The sequence below is a fragment of the Halyomorpha halys genome, unplaced genomic scaffold, assembly GCF_000696795.3.
Source record: "Halyomorpha halys isolate HHAL.00 unplaced genomic scaffold, Hhal_1.1 Scaffold40.1, whole genome shotgun sequence".
Classification (NCBI taxonomy): Eukaryota; Metazoa; Arthropoda; class Insecta; order Hemiptera; family Pentatomidae; genus Halyomorpha; species Halyomorpha halys.
In genome coordinates, this window is record NW_027106400.1 from 1,928,130 (window position 1) to 1,946,336 (window position 18,207).

Below are 18,207 nucleotides of genomic sequence, written 5' to 3' on the forward strand. Positions count from 1 at the left end.
ATTGTTACACTTTTAAGTTCTATTGTTTAATTTTTAAGTACAATAGGATTTTAAATAAGGTAGACGATAAATACCAAATAGAAAGATTCTACCGTTACAGAGAATGTAAAAGTTTGAAATATTGTCTGCTATGAAAAGTCTCCACGAGGTTAGTTTCTGGTATAAATGATTGGACTGAATATTGTGTAAATTAAAATAAATAACGAATATCTTTAATTAAAAAAACTTAAGAATATTTATTTGTATTATATATCTTCTTACAATCCCGATTTAGTTTTTCATCCTTGCTAATATTCTGAATTGATAAGTAGCCAAAATATTAAAATGCAGCATATAAGAAATAAAGAATAATTATTAAATTCAAATAATGAACCATTTTTTTGAAAAAAAGATTAATTTTCAATAGAAATATATTAACCGTTGCTATTCTCCAGCACGGTTTATAAATAAGCTGATTTATTGTGCTTGCATATAATCACAAAGTTAGAGCAGTTTAAGTTTTAGAATGAATATCACAAATCAGCTCAGAAAAATATAGTAATTGCATTCAGTAGACATCCTGTTTTGTAAAAGTTGTGACAACCTTTAACATTTATATTGTAAAGTAAATTAAAAACATTCTCATCTTATAAAATAAAAATAATTTGTCTAATCCTGCCTAGGGTCTTAAAAATACCATGTTTTTGTAGCTCAATTTTTGATGCATTGCCATTTGAATCAATTAAACATAAAGGCCGGGTGCGCGTTGAATAGAGAAGCAGTTATGCAGATTAAGTCAGTGCAGTTTCTGTGAATCGTCTCACATGCGCCATGCGGTATCACAGTCACTGAAACTGTCCTGCCATACTCAGCATTTCAATGTGCACCTTGTATTACTGTTGAAGGATTTTACATTTATAATATGATTTAAAAAGAATGTATATGTATGTAATATGCGTACATCAACATCCCTCAGAGGGACAAGGCTTAAAGTCTACCAAAAAATCTAATTGAAACTTCATCTAGCAATAGATACAGTGAAATGAAGTTTAGATTTAGCTTGTAACACAATCTTTGTTGTAAATATTGCTTTTGAAATTTATTAACAAACCTGCTTTTCTCTAAAATGGTATAATTAATTCCATAAGTAAATTACTAACGCTTGTATATATTTATGGTGCCAATGTTTCCTCAAAATACAGTACATGTTTTGGCAGAATGGATTATTTGCGATCAGATTGACTGCTAAAATTAAGGCCTTGAAAATAAAGAAGATATATTAAATGTTTGTTTATTTCATTCCACCAAAACATGCAAACATTAATTTTATACATACTTGAAGGTACAATTTTGTTTTTATGTATATTTGTTAACGATTCATATAACTTTTTTAAAAAATATTTTTATAAGTCTTGTGAAATTTTGTAATATTCAAATTGTGTTTTGTCTTTTTGGTTTTTTCTTAACTACTTCCAATGAAGTCAAGTGTATACTATAATAAAATTAAGAGGCTAGTTCTAAGTATTATAAGCTTTCATAATCAAATGAAATTATAAAGCTAAAAATTGTGTATATCTTATGTCAGACATAACCTTTCCTTTTCTCCTATCAAATGTGTGATGTATCATGTAATTTATTTTGTTTGTTATAAAGATTGATTAATTGCTTTAAGATTATTTATTACAATTCCATTGTCCTATCTGCTCGCTGAAAGTTATAATATATCCTGTTTTATATAACTAAAATAAATTTTTAAAAAAATACCAAACTGTTTTTACTTTTTTGTATAACAAAAATAAGACAAGCAAAACATTACTTTTTGTACCTCAGTTCAATTGAAATTTATAAACTATTGAAACATTCATTCTTGATTGCAATGCACTCAAAATTGTATTATATAAGGCTTCCTCCCCCTCCCTCCACCATCAATCTAGGAGTTAAGTTATTAAAATAAGTACTATTATTTGCTCTGAAGGCCCATTTACATGTGACAGATATTTCGGATTACCATAAATGTTATAAACTAATCCCAGACAACTTGAAAGATAGTGGAAGGTGTGAATGAGGATGAAAAATTGTTTCTTACTTTATTTAATTTATTCACAACTGTAAATAATATTTTACAACCAGGGAATGAGATGTTGCATAGAAAAAACAATGTCATGAAATCATTAAGGTTAAGGAAATGAAAAAAGACTTGATTAATTGGATGAAAAAAGACTTCATTAGTGAATGGCAGGATAGGTATGCCTAAGAGTCCAGTTGGAAAGGTAAAGATCATTTGTCTCTCCTCACCCATGGTTCTCTAACACTTGTGTTAATTTAAACAGAAAAGAAATAGTCTTACTTACAATATTAAGAATTAACGAGGGGCCCTGTAGCTGAGTGGTTAAGACACAGTCTTATCAAATTGGCGTCTATTGGCGGTCCCGGTTCGAATCCGGCCTGGGGTGTCGACTTTTTTCATTGAGTGGCGGTCCCACAACATGAAAAACTTTGACCCCCAACCATGGTTAGGTAGTATATGACTCCAATGGGAGTCTTGGCCGAAAAAAAAAGAATTAACCATGGTGGTACAAATCGCAGCTTGGCTCTAATAAAAGTTGAAAAAATGATTAATGTTCGACATGCAACTCCATATAGGACTCATTACACATTTAGGGGCATTCATCATATTTAGTTTAACATGTTAAATGGAGAAATATTTCGTTCTTTTACCATGTTAAAACAATATAACATGGTTGAGGGTCTGTTACTAGATCTGTTAAATAGAGAATGACGTCACGAAGAAACCAGCTGAGCTCGTCACTATTTTGTTTGTTGTGCTAGGTTACTTGCTCCTAGTTTGTGTTTTGATTCTGTATTAGTATTGTTTTGGATATTTTTAAATCGAATTAAGCAATGTATGACAATAATAATAATATAATGACAGTTATCAATTAGCACATCTTGATTTTCTTCCTCACAAGTTAGTTCAACAAGACACTCAGTAGTCAAACTTTCACACAACTTCTACTTTTCAATTACTTTAGGCATATTGTAATAAATTATTTTAATCAAAGCTTAAAAGTAAACAATAACATGAAGTTTTGGAAAGAAAGGTTAGAAAACAAGTTTCTCAGAAAATCCGCTAGAATCTCTTATTCATTTAACATTAAACATGACTTTAAATACGGCTGCTCACAATCCTATACTTACACAATTTAACATGGTAAAACATTTTACATTTAACACAACATAATGAATATCCCTATTATACTAAATTACAGTAGATATGATAAACACTGGATTAAATACCCCCCTCATCCAAAATAGCGCATTCCTCCAAGGGCTGTCGGATCTAAATAGTGCTACTATTCAGTTGTGCAAATTTATGGCAGAATCTTAAGTAAATTTTTAAAATTAAATAAATAAATAATAATTTACATAGTATCTCCATTCTATTATAACAACAGGGGCGATGTAGGACTCCAACAGGAGTCTTGTGCCGACGAAGGAAAAGAAAAAGAAAGGTCATCCAATGATACCATGCCATTGAAATTGAAATTTGAAAATGAATTAGAAGGTTTGTTTGTATTGGAAGTGTTTCTTGAAACCCTGATTTAATGGTTGATTGTACGTTGGGAGTTTGTGAGGGTTTGAAGTTCTTGTTACTGAAGGGGGAGCGATACCGATCAATCGTCTTAGTAATTTAGATTGAAAATTATTGCAGTTTCAGTAAGTTAGTTGTTTTTTTTTGGCATATCCGTAAGTCCAAATTGGTCTGAGAAGGTAAGTAAATCTTAAGTTTTTCCGAAAGCGGTAATTTTGATCGTTTATTTAAAAGATGAAATAATAATTTAAGTCGGTAGTCTGGCTTTTGTTTTATTATTTTGATGCGGGATCCCATGTAAGTCGTTTTTTCTGTGTCAATCCAAGGTATTTTACTGTGTCCGTCCGGTTTGAACTTCGTTATGAAAAACAGGAGGACATAGACAACTACGGAGTATAGAAGTTATTTTTACTGATTTCTCAATCCTCTGTTTGTCGCTGTTTTCCATTTCATACACCATTCATTGATGTGAGCCAGGTGAATTTGTAAGTGTTGTGCTGGGTCGCCATACTTGGCTAAAACGACTGTATCGTTATCATATGTGGCCGTGAGAATATGCTCCATTATGGGTATACAACGTGTATTACAGGCGCTTGTATAGAACCCTGCAGAACTGCGGCTTCTGTTGCGAAATATGAGGAGATTGATGTGCCCTTTCGAATCCGGAAGTATCTCACTCTAAAAGACTGTAGGGTCTGGTAATAGATGCTGGGAAGAACTGTTACTAGTCCAACGGTTATGCAATAAGGTGGTTTGGTCAGAATCAAGCTCGACCTCCTGATTTTTACCCAATTTATGAGGCTAGGTGGACCCCGGAGGGCTCCGAAACCCGAAGGATTAACTCAAGGCTACAGTGTAACATAAAATAAACTTCTGTCCAGCCGGATTGACCTAGGTCCTTCGAGTTAGTTGCATCGTGGCTTACCACATTGCCACTGCGCATTCAGGTTTAAAAACAACTAATAATATTCATAATAAATAACTAGTAATAAAAATTAAGTACATTTATTGAACAATGTTTATTAATACAAAATGCAAACATTTTATGCATTCAATTATTCAGAAGTTCAGCTTTCTTTTTAAAATTTCGGATAAAATGTTTTGAAGGGACCGCATAAACAATTTATTTAATTGTTGCAAGCTATTTCCCTGCAGAGTGAAGTTTCCTTTCGACAAGAACCTACGGTTATTTCCTACCGTTCTAATCACCTCGACAATATTATCAGTAATTATTGACTATTGTCCTATAATAGTTTGGGTCTTACGGGTTAGGGGGTAATAAGGGTCTTACTATAAGCTGAGAAATAAAAGTATAATTTGTTAATAATCTTTATAATATGGAGTTAAATTAGGCAATACAATGTTTTTGGTTTTGTTTTTTTAACGGATCTTATTGTCTATAGTATCACTTTGGTCTTCTTAGAAACTTTCTAGAGCAAAAAACTTCAACAATAACTTACATTAGAGGCATTTACTTTTCTTAAAGCAAAAATTGAAGGTTTTGCCCCGCTCTCTGACTATTGATTTACGTTTACTTAAATACAGATTTTCCGCACTAATGAGTTTGTCTGTAAAACAGTTACTTGCAGGTTTGAAATTCTTTAAATTCAGATTGTACGAATTTTTCTCCTTTCTGAATATTCTTTTTAAGTGTAGGAATAGCTTCTTCCAAAAGTTCCTTTTCCAATGTCGTCAATTTGGGAACACCTAAGTTTTTCTCAATCCCATTCCGGCCCAAAAGTAAGGGAGTTGCGAAATAGCGTATCTCCTCATTGTAATCGTAAGCAACAAAACTGCATTCTACGACGTTCGACTGGCCCCTGAATGCCCGCATGATAGCATCTACCATTCTAGACCCAGCAAAAGCCATAGCAAGAGTTGCACTACCGGCTCCAGCTTTTAACTTAACGACTTCTGTTCCCGCATTTTGAATTCGGTTGGTCAATGAGCAGATTTCGTCATCTGTTAACTTCACATATGGTTTGCATTGAGACATAACGGGCACAATAGTTTCTCCAGAGTGACCACCGATGACTGGAACAGAAACTGTGCTCGGATCAAGGCCTTTGAGGTTTCCAATGAATGTACTAGCTCTTATTAAATCAAGTGTAGTTACTCCAAATAATTTCCTTGGATTATAAACTCCATGTTTCTTAAGCATCTCTGCTGCAACGGGAACACAGGAATTTACTGGATTAGTGACTATAGCAACTATTGCTTTAGGGCAGGTTTTTGCAACAGCATCAACTAAATCTCTAACAATGGATGCATTTGAAGTGAAAAGGTCGTCTCTTGTCATACCTGGTTTCCTCGGAACACCCGCGGGGATTACAACTACTTCCATTCCTGTCAAAGCTACTTTCAAGGATTTAGGACCTTGAGAACTCTTCGTAACGGAATTTCTGTCGATGTGACTGAGATCTGCCGCTACTCCCGGTGTGTGTTTTATGTCGTACAGAGACAGTTCTGTCACCAAGCTATTTAATTTCAGTAGCAAAGACAACGGTTGTCCAATACCTCCACTAGCTCCTAACACTGCCACTTTCACTGATGCTCTCTTTGAAGTAGAAAATAACCGTTGAATGGACAACATCACCATTGGTTTACAGGTAACTGAAATTAATAAATCACATTACGTATAACCAATTCATATTGATTCCATTAACATTAATGAGAAAATTTTCAAATGTAACATCAATCATATGATTGGACTTAATGTAAATCAGAATACCTATCCTAAAAACTATTATTAGTTTCCGTCTTCCAAAGACGCATTGTTCATCAGTTGTAATTTGTTGTTTACTTCACCATACCTGAAATATATTAAGCTAAAGAATTGTAATGAAAAATATCAAATCCAAGTTTTCTTCTGAAAACACGTTGTAAGGGACCCTTAGCTTAGATAAAGAGGTCTCGCATTACTTTCTATCTGTGTATTTGAATAATCAAAATCGAAAATCCTGGGTGGAAGTAAATTACAAATCACAAAGTTACAAATTTTGTAATTTAATTACAAAGTTAAGGTTAGGTACAACTATAAAAAATGCGAAACTTTTTCGCTAAAATGTACTAACCGTAAATCCCACTTAACATTATCGATTTAACATTTTTTTTTTTTTTTTTACGATTTTCTCGAAAGCACCTTTTAACGATTTTGATTAAACCCGGTATATCGATGTACAATTAAATACTCTTTTGTTTAAACTATATATTTAGTCGATGAGTCAACCCTCACCGTGTTTCTTTCCCTACAATTCATCATAGGTGACTGTACTATAATGATCAAATAAATGGAAAAAATATGTACATAATTTAAATAAAGTTAATCCAGCAGGAGTGTCCAACTTTATTGTCCCCTAAGAGGTGTCCCGTCAGCATTTATCTCATGGCAGACGATTTCTACTATTTTTTCATATAATTAGAAATTATTAACTGAGCACAAAATCTTCTCCTTTCTTGATATTTTTTTTCAGTGAAGCAATTGCTATTTTCAAAAGTTCCTGTTCATATGTTGACAATTCGGGGACACCTAAGTTTTTCTCAATTCCATTCCGGCCCAAAAGTAAGGGAGTTGCGAAATAGCGTATCTCCTCATTGTAATCGTAAGCAACATAACTACACTCTACAACGTTCAACTGACCCCTGATTGCCCGCATGATTGCATCTATCATTCTAGACCCAGCAACTGCCATAGCAAGAGTTGCAGTGCCGGCTCCAGCCTTTAACTTAAGGACTTCGTTTCCCGCATCTCGAATTTGCTTCGTCAACGAACAGATTTCGCTATCTGTTAACTTCACCTTTGGTTTGCATTGGGAAAGAAGAGGCACAATGGTTTCATCTGAGTGACCACCAATTACGGGAACTCGAATTGTCCTCGGGTCAAGGCCCTTCAGGTTTCCAATGAATGTGCTACTTCTTATTAAATCAAGTGTAGTTACTCCAAATAATTTCCTGGGATCATAAGCTCCAAGTTTCTTGAGTGTCTCTGCTGCAATAGGAACGCAGGAATTCACTGGATTAGTAACAATAGCAATTATTGCTTTAGGACAGTTCTTTCCAACGGCATCAATTAAATCTCTAATAATGAATGCATTCGAAGAAAAGAGATCTTCCCTTGTCATACCTGGTGTCGCTGTGACACCCGCTGGTATCACGACAACGTCCATTCCTGTCAATGCTGTTTTCAAGGCTTTAGGGCCTTGAGAACTCTTCGTAACCGAATTTCTGTCAATGTGACTGAGATCTGCCGCTACTCCTGGTGTGTGTACTATATCATACAGAGATAGTTCTGTCACCAAGCTATTTAATTTCAGTAGTAAACTCAATGGTTGACCAATACCTCCACTAGCGCCTAACACTGCCACTTTTACTGATGTTCTCATTGAAGTAGAAAAGAATCGCTTAATGGACATCATTAGCATTGATTTGTGGTGACAGCCATGGGAAATTTTCATTACCCACAATATTAATAAATATATTTAATTATATTAATATAAATACACTAATTATAGAATATGAGTCCAATCATATGACTATGTATATGTTTAAACTTGACCAGAAAGCTTATCCTAAAAACTATTAAACTTATATATTTCCAAAACATTCCTGGTTCAATCTGCTGCCAGATGAACTAGAACAGAGAACAGAGAACTAGTGTCATATCTAGTGCATATTCAATAAACAAATACGTTTTTAAACTAACGAAATGTGTTTCCATTAAAACTTACAAAATAATACATAACATAATTGTGTTGGAGGCCTGTCGGCCTGTCAGGAGGACTGCCTGTCGGCCCCCATTTATATGGCGTTCCCACGAATTAAAACTCTCACCATGGTTAGAATAGGTTGGTTAGCTCTAGATAAGATTAGAAAGGTTGTTATTGTCTTCCCAGCACAAGCCCCAAAATTATCAGAAATTCAGGCAGACGCTCTTCGGCACCAGCGTTTTTTTTACTTCAAGTGAAACACCACGTCTATCTCATTGTGGCAGAAATTACTATTTAACAACTCGTGCTATGCCCTACCTCAACGTGTTGGGGAACTTGTCGGTTTTTTGGGTCTTTAACTCTGATCTTTGGACGAAAGTTGTTCACAGTTGCAAAGTATTGACTGAAAAAATTCAAAATGCGATTGAATGAAAGATATTACTAATAATTATATAAATAGAGGAAATTTCAAAGTGGGCTTTATCAGCTCTCTTCTTTTTGGTTTTACCTCTCTTTAAAGGAGAGTAGGGTTTGCCATACCCGATTGTTAGTTAAACTAAATTCTTAAAGCTTGGATATTTTGAAGAAAAAAGGTTTGGTTGAAAGAAATCATAAAACGTTTGGTTTAAATTAATTTAAAATGGATCAGAGTTTAATCACGACCGTCTCAGAGCACACCTTTTCCGATACTTCCATATTGGCTCAGTTCTCTCTGCGAGTGTAGAGAAGGTGAGTAGAGAAAAGCTGAGCACATTCTCCAAACGTGCAAACTTTTTTCCGAGCTAAGGAGGCTGATGTGGCCCTCTCCAACTGAAGTGCAGAGAAATCTCTATGGACGCCTGGAGGGCTTCAGGAGAACCACTGAATTCCATAGTTTAATTCCTGACATTGCCATCTAAAGGAAGAAAGCGGAAAAATAAGAGTTTATTTATGTTTCTTTGAAAATATGTTTCACTTGCACTTTGGTCCATTTAAGTTAATATTTTCAGAACTTTTTATTTTTAATTCTCAAAAAGTATATATTAATCTTTTCCGAAAATCTCAAGGATTTTTTCAAACAAAAAAAACTTAAAATCAAAACAAAACAAATTTTTTAAATAAAAAAAGTTAATTTTTTTTTAGCTCGGAGTCCTGTTTAAGCTCTTGTCCTAGTGATCACAAACGATTTAGTCAATCTGTCTTCTCTGTGTTATCAAGTGCCCCAGTCCAGTAGATAGCGGTTTTGTGATGGAACTTGTACATAATATTTAATTTTACATATGAATGTAACCTTTTATGTAATAAGTTCTGTTGGTCTGATTAATCAATACCTTTAAATATTATGAATTACCTTTCAGAAATAGCCTACGTCCGCCTTTACTTATAAATTTAAGTGTATATTATATGGAATCTTTAGATTTTGCTAAATTTTTATTGAACTCGCTTATGAATATGAAAAGTTCTGTTTTAAAAAACAAATGATGTTGGAAAGAGTTGTTGGAAGGTTAGATATTTATCTTAAGTGTTTCAGTTACTTTGTAACTTTCAGCAGTTATTTTAACTAGGCTGTTTTTTTCCTCAAGCCATTAGTTTACTGATTATTATTAAAAGTGCATTTACTTAATTACATCTTCTCTAATTTATATGGTTAAAGAATGTTCAGATCAGCAATGAGACCACCTCAGCAACCATCTACTGTTGTCGTCAACCAGGATGAAAACTGCACTCAGGACAAAAGCTGTCAGTCCACAGGGGTTGTTGAGGTTCGTTATTAAAGAAATTTCTATTAAGTGTCTTCTCTATAATAAATGACAAAGGAAGAAATATGAATTATTCTAAAAGTACTTCCTTATGGACGTTACTTCAGGTGAAATTCTTTGTTTTAGATTGACAATTCTCAACATGTGCTGGTTAAAATTGCAACCTTATATGCCGAACGATTGATGAATGATATCTGTTTGGTTGTTGGTGGTGTTGAATACCCGTCTCATAGACTCATATTATGTGCCTCGAGTGAGGTTTTTCAGGTTGGTATAAACTAGCATGATTTTGTGTAACTTTCAATTTAAAAGATTTACAATCAAAACAGTGACAGTAATGCAAAGTTGTGCATTGTTCAGAGCGTGCATTTAATATTTTGTGAAGAATGAGATTCAAATTGTACAATAAACTGAAATATTATTATACATATTTTGGTTTAATGTCTATATTTTATATTATTATATTCATTTTATTTCATGAGTTACTATGAATAAGGACCTTATGGTAAAAGAGAAGTTAATCATGAGCAGTAATGCCACAAAAATAATTGGAAGAGAAAAGAGTAAAGTCACTAATCGTTCTTGGTTCCCCTAGATAGAGTTAAAGTTTTATTAACTCATTTAATACTTTGACCGCGGTTGACTACACATTATTATTTATCACTCGATTGTCCCAAGAAATGAATCTTGACACTCCCATGTTGGTTAGTACCCAACTTCAAAGTAGCCACCAGTGATTTGAAAAAAGGACCACTTGCCAGACTATTTGTCACACCAGTTATCAGTGTCAATATCAGTAGAGCTTTCGAATTAATACTTGTTCAAGGAAGTTTGTCTTACTAGTGTTTTCTATTTTCTAGGTTATGTTGATGAATCCACAATGGAGTGAATCTCATAAGAGCAGAGTTGTACTTCAGGAAACTCCAGCGTGTGCAGCTATATTTGGCGAGTTCATCAAATACTTCTACACGGGCCAAATCAAGATCAACCATACTACGATCACCCCGGTGCTGGCTCTTGCTGATAAATACAATGTTAAAGTAAGTGCCACTTACGGCCCATTCATAGACGGCAATCAAATAATACTTTTTACTTAAATAGGCTAATTTTGGTGTAATTCCACTTAATCTATTTGTTAGGGCGAGGGGCTTTTCATATATGTAAATATGCAAACCTCTACTCCAAAATAAAGAAATCTCTATTGCTGGTTCAATGTTAACAATAGATACATAAATGAAAATCCCAAAGAACCAAAATAATATAGAAATGAAAATATGCTTTCTAATTCCATACACAAATGTGTTATGTATACCATGTATATATACATATATGTATCCATAAACCACAAGGATTCTTTCTCTAATGAAAGAAATAATAGAAAAGAAAAAAAATTAAGATGCTTAAATATAAAAAATCTTAATCTTATGAAATAAATATAAAAAAATAAAATAATTAACTCTAATATTATATAATGACTAGGGAACAAAACACTCGATGTTTGATAAAATAACAAAAAAAGAGTCTCTCACAGTAGGTGGAAGAATAGAAGCTTGTCAATATGTGCATACTGAACAAAAAATAAATAAGAGATTCAGAGCTCTTGCAAGATGGCTGCCGTAATCCAAATGGTGAAGGGCTGGTGACCAATACTCGGAACCTATACAGTGGCAGTGAGCCGGTGGTTGGTTAAATCCATGCCTGGTGGTGGGTGAAAGCTCCAGAAACCAACACAAGTCTGGTTCCTCAGAAAATTCGCAGTAGACTCCTAAACATTGGCTGATTGCCGGCGGGGAATCGATTCTTTGCTTGAAGGGTGAAGGTATACAAATTAACATAGATTAAATATCTCAACAAAACATAGAATGGACTACCTAGGAGTCCTCATCAGCGTGTCTCAAAATTTAATAGCTCTTCATTCTTTTCTGCCCTTGGAAACGAGGTCTTAATAAACCCATGACACTTTTATACATGGAAAACCTATCTCATTGAAGTATTTTATCCAACTAACAGTTAACAGCTGTTTTAATTACAAAAAAAAAACATATGGTTGAAAAGTCAACTGGAAAGGAGATTAAAAAATAAAAAATTAAATTAAAAATAAATCTATCTTTGGGCTATAACACTATTCAAAAACTAATCTTATACTTGAGGAAGTAAAATTTATTTCTTAACTGAAAGTGAAGTTTGTTGAGGCCTTAGGTGTATTTTGAGATTGTTATTTTTTAGTATTTGAAAAAAAAAAAAAATCAACTACATCCTACTAAGGAAAGTTTTAGAATATTATGAAAAATGAGGGCTAAACATCAATTACAGAAAACAGAGCATTATTTAGTGAGATTATTTAGTCATTGAAAAAGAATCGATAACAGTGGGGAAGTTTTTTTTATGATTATCTGGGATTAATCTTCTACAATGAAAGAATCTCCACAAGTGATATTGAATAGAGAAAAGGAAAAGGAAGGAAGACCACTGAAATGTAAAATTCTGCCACCTGGAGCTCAATTATACAGCTTAATAGGAGGATGATTTACAATTCTGTATTTGAGTCTATAATGTTTTTGCCTTGGAAATATGAGTTATTAATGCAAGAATCTATAAAAGGCTGTTAGGTATGGAAATGGATTTTTAAAGAAGAGCAGCAAAAAAATCCAGACTTGAATGATTACGAGAACTAATGGTGGTGTTAAATAACATACAAATCATTGAAGGAAAATGATTATGTTGGTTTGAACATGTTAAAAGAATGTCGGCAGAAATTCTGCCATTGATAACTGTGGACCGGGAATTGGAAGAAAACAGAAAAATAGAAGACCTAGAATAAAATTGAAAGATGGGGTGGCACATGGCATTAGGGAAGAGCAAGCCTTGAATAAGAAAGAGTGGAAAAAAACGTTGAAATAAATTTAGGTGAAGGAAAACAACATGAGTAGAAAGTTCCTTAAAAACAAAAAGAATCTATAACTTTAAAATTTATATTAATATAATATTTAAAAACAGTTTCAGTGTTATTTTTAAATATCACAGTATCTTTTTACTGTCATCATGTCTGATACTGAGTTGGTGAAATTTGAAATATGGTAATGATAATAACAGTTTTCCGAAAAAAGTATTTGAGGTGTCAATAAAATCCTGCTGTGAAGCAAATTTTCTTCTTTTTCTCTTCTATAATAGAACAGAAAAGACTGATAGATATGAAACTCGATGATAGTAGTTTTGAAGTCTTCACGTAACCTGATGTTAAAGAAACTCTAGTGCGCTTGCATCCTCTATTTTATTACTTACGTAGCCATTTGCCTGAGTGGTTTTTTATTAATATCTAATTTTAAATTTTTCACTTATGTTTGAAAGCCTTCTTTGTTAAATATTCTTTTTACTTGCTTTAGTGCTGTTTATGAAATCAATCCTAAGTGTTTCATTCTAAAAAGAAAATCAAAATTAAATTTTGAAATAGTATATTGTTAAAATAATTAAATTGATTAAACAATACAGAAAGTTACTAAAGAGGAAAAAAATAAGATATATTACAATATACAATATGTAAATAAATATTAAAAATATGTGTTTAAGACTATTTTGTAAATAAAGGGATAATTATATGTTATTAATCTATGATATTTTGATTAACAGGACTTGACTAAGCTTTGTATCGACTACATGTGCAGCCACATTGCTCTCGCTGCTGCCAACAATCAACTAATCACCTGGTACCAGTACACCTTATCCCTCGGCCACCACAAGGTTGCCCTTGTGAGTAATTCAGTTTTAACCTGTTAAATAATTATATGCACTTCTGATAGGATAATACTTATTAGTTTTCAAAGTTTTATTTATATATGTAAAGTTAAGAATTCTAAAATTCCGAAAAAATCTGAAGCTGAGGGTGTACAATGCCAGGATAAAGCCAGTTCAGATATATGGCTGCAAGAGCTGGGTTCTATCAAATGCCTTATAAAGCAGAATAGAGAGATTTGATTGAAAAGTCCTCCGTACGATTACAGGAATGATCTGGGATCAGAGCCTTAACACATGGAAGAGATGGACTAACAGTGAACTGCTTACAGAGACTGGTCAGTCTATATCTCATGATGTGAAGGCAAGGAGGTTAAGATAGGCAGGACATGTGGCTCAAAGCAAGCCATCAGGATGCCTCTTCACAAGAAGAGGAACTGGAAAGCAGTAGCTAGTCAAAGACAGGCAGGTGTTCGAGAAGTCTGATTTGGGTGCCAAGATCTAGAAAGTTTTTAGAGCCATCTGAAAAAAAATGTATATATTGTAATATGCTCTTTTTGAGTAAATAGTATATAAAGGATTTTTAATATGTTTTATTTTATGTATCATTTTAATAATGTTCATTTGGTTTGTTCAACCAAAAAGCTAACCAATTTTCATTGTCTATAATAAATTTGTGATTCAAAACAAAACTAAGATGGCGGTACTTCAGTCAAAAAGTCCGTGGAATCAAGGCCATGTTGAGAAGATTCAAATATCATAAAAACTATTTTAACTCTTCCCATCATAATTGAAAATACAGTAAATTTAAGAAAAAATAGAAGTCAAGAAATAGTGCTAAAGAATAATATTCAGAAAGTAAATCATTTGCAAAAATCCCTAACTGTTGTGCAAAAATCGATGTTTACATGGAACATCGAGAAAGGTTTTGGTTTTTGAGATTCATTCGTTGTTTGGGCACGCATGGGAAATGATGTTTCCAGGATGAGGAGGTCCTCATCAATTTCTGTCCAGCAAGAGTGGACAGTTTGAAAAAGGAAGACAACCAAGAAGAATAGGGAACTCTGAGTTTGGATTGATTGGTTGGATTGTCCTGGTGAGAGGACGTCCGTCGGCTGGAAGCGGGAAAGTTTGGAACCCATTGTTGTGAGAGAGACATAGCTTTTTGGAAGGACTGGAAGCCATTTTTGACGTTAGGACATAGCATTATAGAAAAGAAGATACCAAGAATCATCAAAAGAAGATTGTGAACTTGGTTAGTTTTGTTATACCTAATTAAATACATGTGTAATATAGATATTAATTAAATTAAGTGTTAAAAGTAAAAGTGTCTGTTTCTGATTGCCTAGAAACCCGCCCTGAGATTAAGAGTATTATATTATAAAATTCCATTATCTATTTAATATTAAAGTTTTTAATTTGAACCCAAGCTATCTTTTAAGATATGAGAATTGAGTTAAAAAATATCAAATTCCAATTTATTTTATTTAAATAATTTTAAATTATTACAACATATATAATTTTTAGTTTTATTTGTTAATTTCCAATTGAAGGTTCTATTTTGGTGATATTTTCCTTATACAAATTCTAATTTTGATGAAAAATATAGCTATAGTAAAAAATGTTCTTTATGCTTGATTCTCCTTTTATTTTTAATAATACATATTTCTATAATGTCAAAATATTCTTGACTCCTTCTGTGTTTTTTCCTTAGATGGCCAGGTCAGGGATTGAAATTATGTCACTTCGTCGAGAATTAGCCTTTATGGGAAGTAAGTGCGTGGAGTTCTATTTTCCATCTGCTTTGTATAAGCGATAGGACTGTTTGCATCTTGTGGTTGAACTCCTCTGACTTAAACAGTCTTCAAAGGGTAAAGTCCTGTAGCTGTTGTACAGTGATACCACTGGTCTCCAACTCTGCCTGTTGATGTCTGCTCATAGGCCCATCCAACTCTTACTGTCTCCGGCCCTTTGCCAGTACTGCTGAAGCTACTGCCCATCACCAGGGGATATTTTTATGACCTAGTCTAGATCGGGCAGGGTGCGACTTAAGTGGAACATGGACGATCTTAAGAAGAGCATCTTTGGAGGTTTCGTTTAACCTTAGCTGTTCCCTTGGCATCACCTAGGTTGACCCTAAGTAAAGGTGCTAGCTCCCCACAACACCTTGGCCTATATCCCTGACTCAAGGTAATTATGTTGTCTCCAACTTTATATGTCTGATGGCTGTAACAATTGAGTAAATAGACCTTACTGCATTAAAAAAATAAAAAAACAAATGTATATATGTATATATAGTTGACCGTACAAATTTACATATTAGAAGAATGGTCAAGGTTGCGGTGAAAAGAGAAACAAAGATAGTTTACAACTATTTTGTTTCTCTTTTGACCGCAACCCTGACCATTCTTCTTATATAAAAAATCAAATGCTTTGTAAGAACTTTGAAGCCATTGGGAGATATAAAAACCAGAGACTCTGGCATAGCGTTCTTACTAAGGACTTGAAGTCATCCAGATCTTATAGATCAGGAGAATAAGGTTGCCAGTAAATGTTAATTCAGTAGATAACAATCTACCAAAGAAAGTATTGAAAGAAGTTTATCAGAGAACATAATGAATCTCTAGAATTGGATGACTTACCCACTAGACTATGAATTGGAGAATGCCAATATTTGCCAGAAAATCGATGTTATTATAATAAAAGTAATAAGTATTAAATATTGATGATGTAACAAAGGACCCATCTCATTCTGCCTGCAAACAATATTTTCAATAAAAGAGGATACTTTGAATATTTTATTTATGTATAGGTATCTGGTTTTATATGTCACAGCTTTCTTTATTTAGGATTTCATTCTCGAATAGGGTTTCCTTAATATGAATTTTATATGGCCTCCTTCCAGATCATTCTGTTGTAGTTCACATTCCATCAAGGATTCTCCAATTTCATTATCCCAGGTTATCCTCGGTCTACCTCGTCCACTTCTACCATCTGGTTTCCTGAAGTGTTCCTCCCTTGCTAATTGTCCTTCATGCATTCATTTTAAAAGTCAATACCACTTCAGGAGTTTTCCTCAATGTCTTCCAGATTGTTTTTTTCAACTTCCATTTTTTCTCTTACTGTTACATTTCTTATTTTATCTATTTTTGATATTCCTGCCACTCGTTGCTAGTAGTCAGAAGTTTCTTCCTTTATCAGCTTTTATGGTCCAGGTTTCTGTTCCATACGCCATGATGGATTTTATACGTTTTATATACATTTCTATTGGTTCGTTACAGTTATTAGGATCTAATTTTGTTTGTCTAATAATATCTCTACTTGTTTTAAATTTTTATCTACTAATAGTATTATTATTAAAAATGAGGTGTTAATAGTTGGCCATAGTTTGATATGAGGAGAAGATGGTCGGGGAGCGGTCAGCAAAGGTACACGAATAAACAAACTTTATTTATTTGTGCCGACGTTTCGACCTGAATTTCAGGGCTGACGAAATGAGATGATAACCATAATTCAGAGAAACATGAAAACAATAATAAACAAACTTGGAATTATACATAACAATAAATTAAGTAGATAGTAGTCAATTGATATTAATAGAAGATAAAATATAATATTACGAAGGTAAGAATTATATAAGGGATGTGATAAAAAGATTTTAAAAAACAGACAAGTGTTTTTAGTAAGTACATATTGTTTAAATTAAAATGATTTTAATAAATGTTTTAAGTATATTTATTTACTTGAACACTGACTTTTTTTTAAATCTTTTTATCATTTACTTGGTGTAATTCTTACCTCTATCATATTATATTTTATCTTCTATTAGTATCGATAAACTACTATCTACTTTATTGTTATGTGTATTTTCAAGTTTGTTTACAATTATTTAATTTTTATTTTTATGTTTCTCTGAATTATGGTTGTTATCTCGGTTTGTTTTTTCAGCCCCGACGAAGGCATGAAATTCAGGTCAAAACGTTGGCACAAATAAATAAGTGTTGTTAATTTGTGTATCATTGCTGACTGCACCCCCAGCCATCTTCTCATATTCTTTTCAACTTATTCTTTATTACCTTTATATTAAATAATGATTTAATAGAAAGTGAATAATAGAAAGCCAAAAAAAAAAAAAAGAAATAGTAAAGTAGTTATTGGTTATCATAAATAATTGTTGTTTTTCCATATATCAGGCTTGCCAGAATTTCCTCAAGTGGAACTTCGAACTGGTTGCAAACACGACAGACTTCTGTAACTGCAATCATGAAATACTCTCAAAGCTTCTTCAGATGAACGACCTGGTTGTCGTCAATGAGATGACCCTATATAAGTAAATGCCCACTTTCCTATAGAATAACAGTAATAAGTAAATGTCCACTTTACTCTAGAATAACAGTAATAAGTAAATGCCCACTTTACTATAGAATAACAGTAATAAGTAAATGCCCACTTTACTCTAGAA

At 33.1% G+C, this 18,207-nt stretch overlaps 2 protein-coding genes and 1 pseudogene across 5 annotated transcripts in view; 1 reads left to right on the plus strand and 2 right to left on the minus strand.

The window, feature by feature from the left end:
• Positions 1-4,882: 4,882 nt before the first annotated feature.
• LOC106687815 (malate dehydrogenase, mitochondrial) lies at positions 4,883-12,023 on the minus strand. 4 transcript variants are annotated; one of them, XM_014431938.2, is made up of 2 exons: positions 11,888-12,023; positions 4,883-6,184 (listed from the first exon to the last, which is right to left on the minus strand). In XM_014431938.2, exon 2 carries the CDS (start codon positions 6,168-6,170, stop codon positions 5,151-5,153), a length of 1,020 nt encoding a protein of 339 aa, XP_014287424.1. In that variant the 5' UTR covers positions 6,171-6,184; positions 11,888-12,023; the 3' UTR covers positions 4,883-5,150. The 4 variants fall into 4 exon arrangements, with proteins under 4 accessions (XP_014287424.1, XP_014287413.1, XP_066900837.1 ...); XM_014431927.1 differs by lacking the exon at positions 11,888-12,023 and adding an exon at positions 6,646-6,700; XM_067044736.1 differs by lacking the exon at positions 11,888-12,023 and adding an exon at positions 6,385-6,565.
• LOC106687826 (malate dehydrogenase, mitochondrial pseudogene) lies at positions 6,816-8,084 on the minus strand (annotated as a pseudogene).
• Tango10 (transport and golgi organization 10) overlaps positions 9,453-18,207 on the plus strand; it is a 16,815-nt gene continuing 8,060 nt past the window's right edge. The window contains exons 1-6 of the mRNA XM_014431887.3: positions 9,453-9,760; positions 9,911-10,019; positions 10,143-10,283; positions 10,877-11,056; positions 13,644-13,763; positions 17,939-18,075. Coding sequence (XP_014287373.1) covers positions 9,735-9,760; positions 9,911-10,019; positions 10,143-10,283; positions 10,877-11,056; positions 13,644-13,763; positions 17,939-18,075 — 713 coding nt within the window. The 5' untranslated portion in view covers positions 9,453-9,734. The remainder of the gene's footprint in view (positions 9,761-9,910; positions 10,020-10,142; positions 10,284-10,876; positions 11,057-13,643; positions 13,764-17,938; positions 18,076-18,207) is intronic.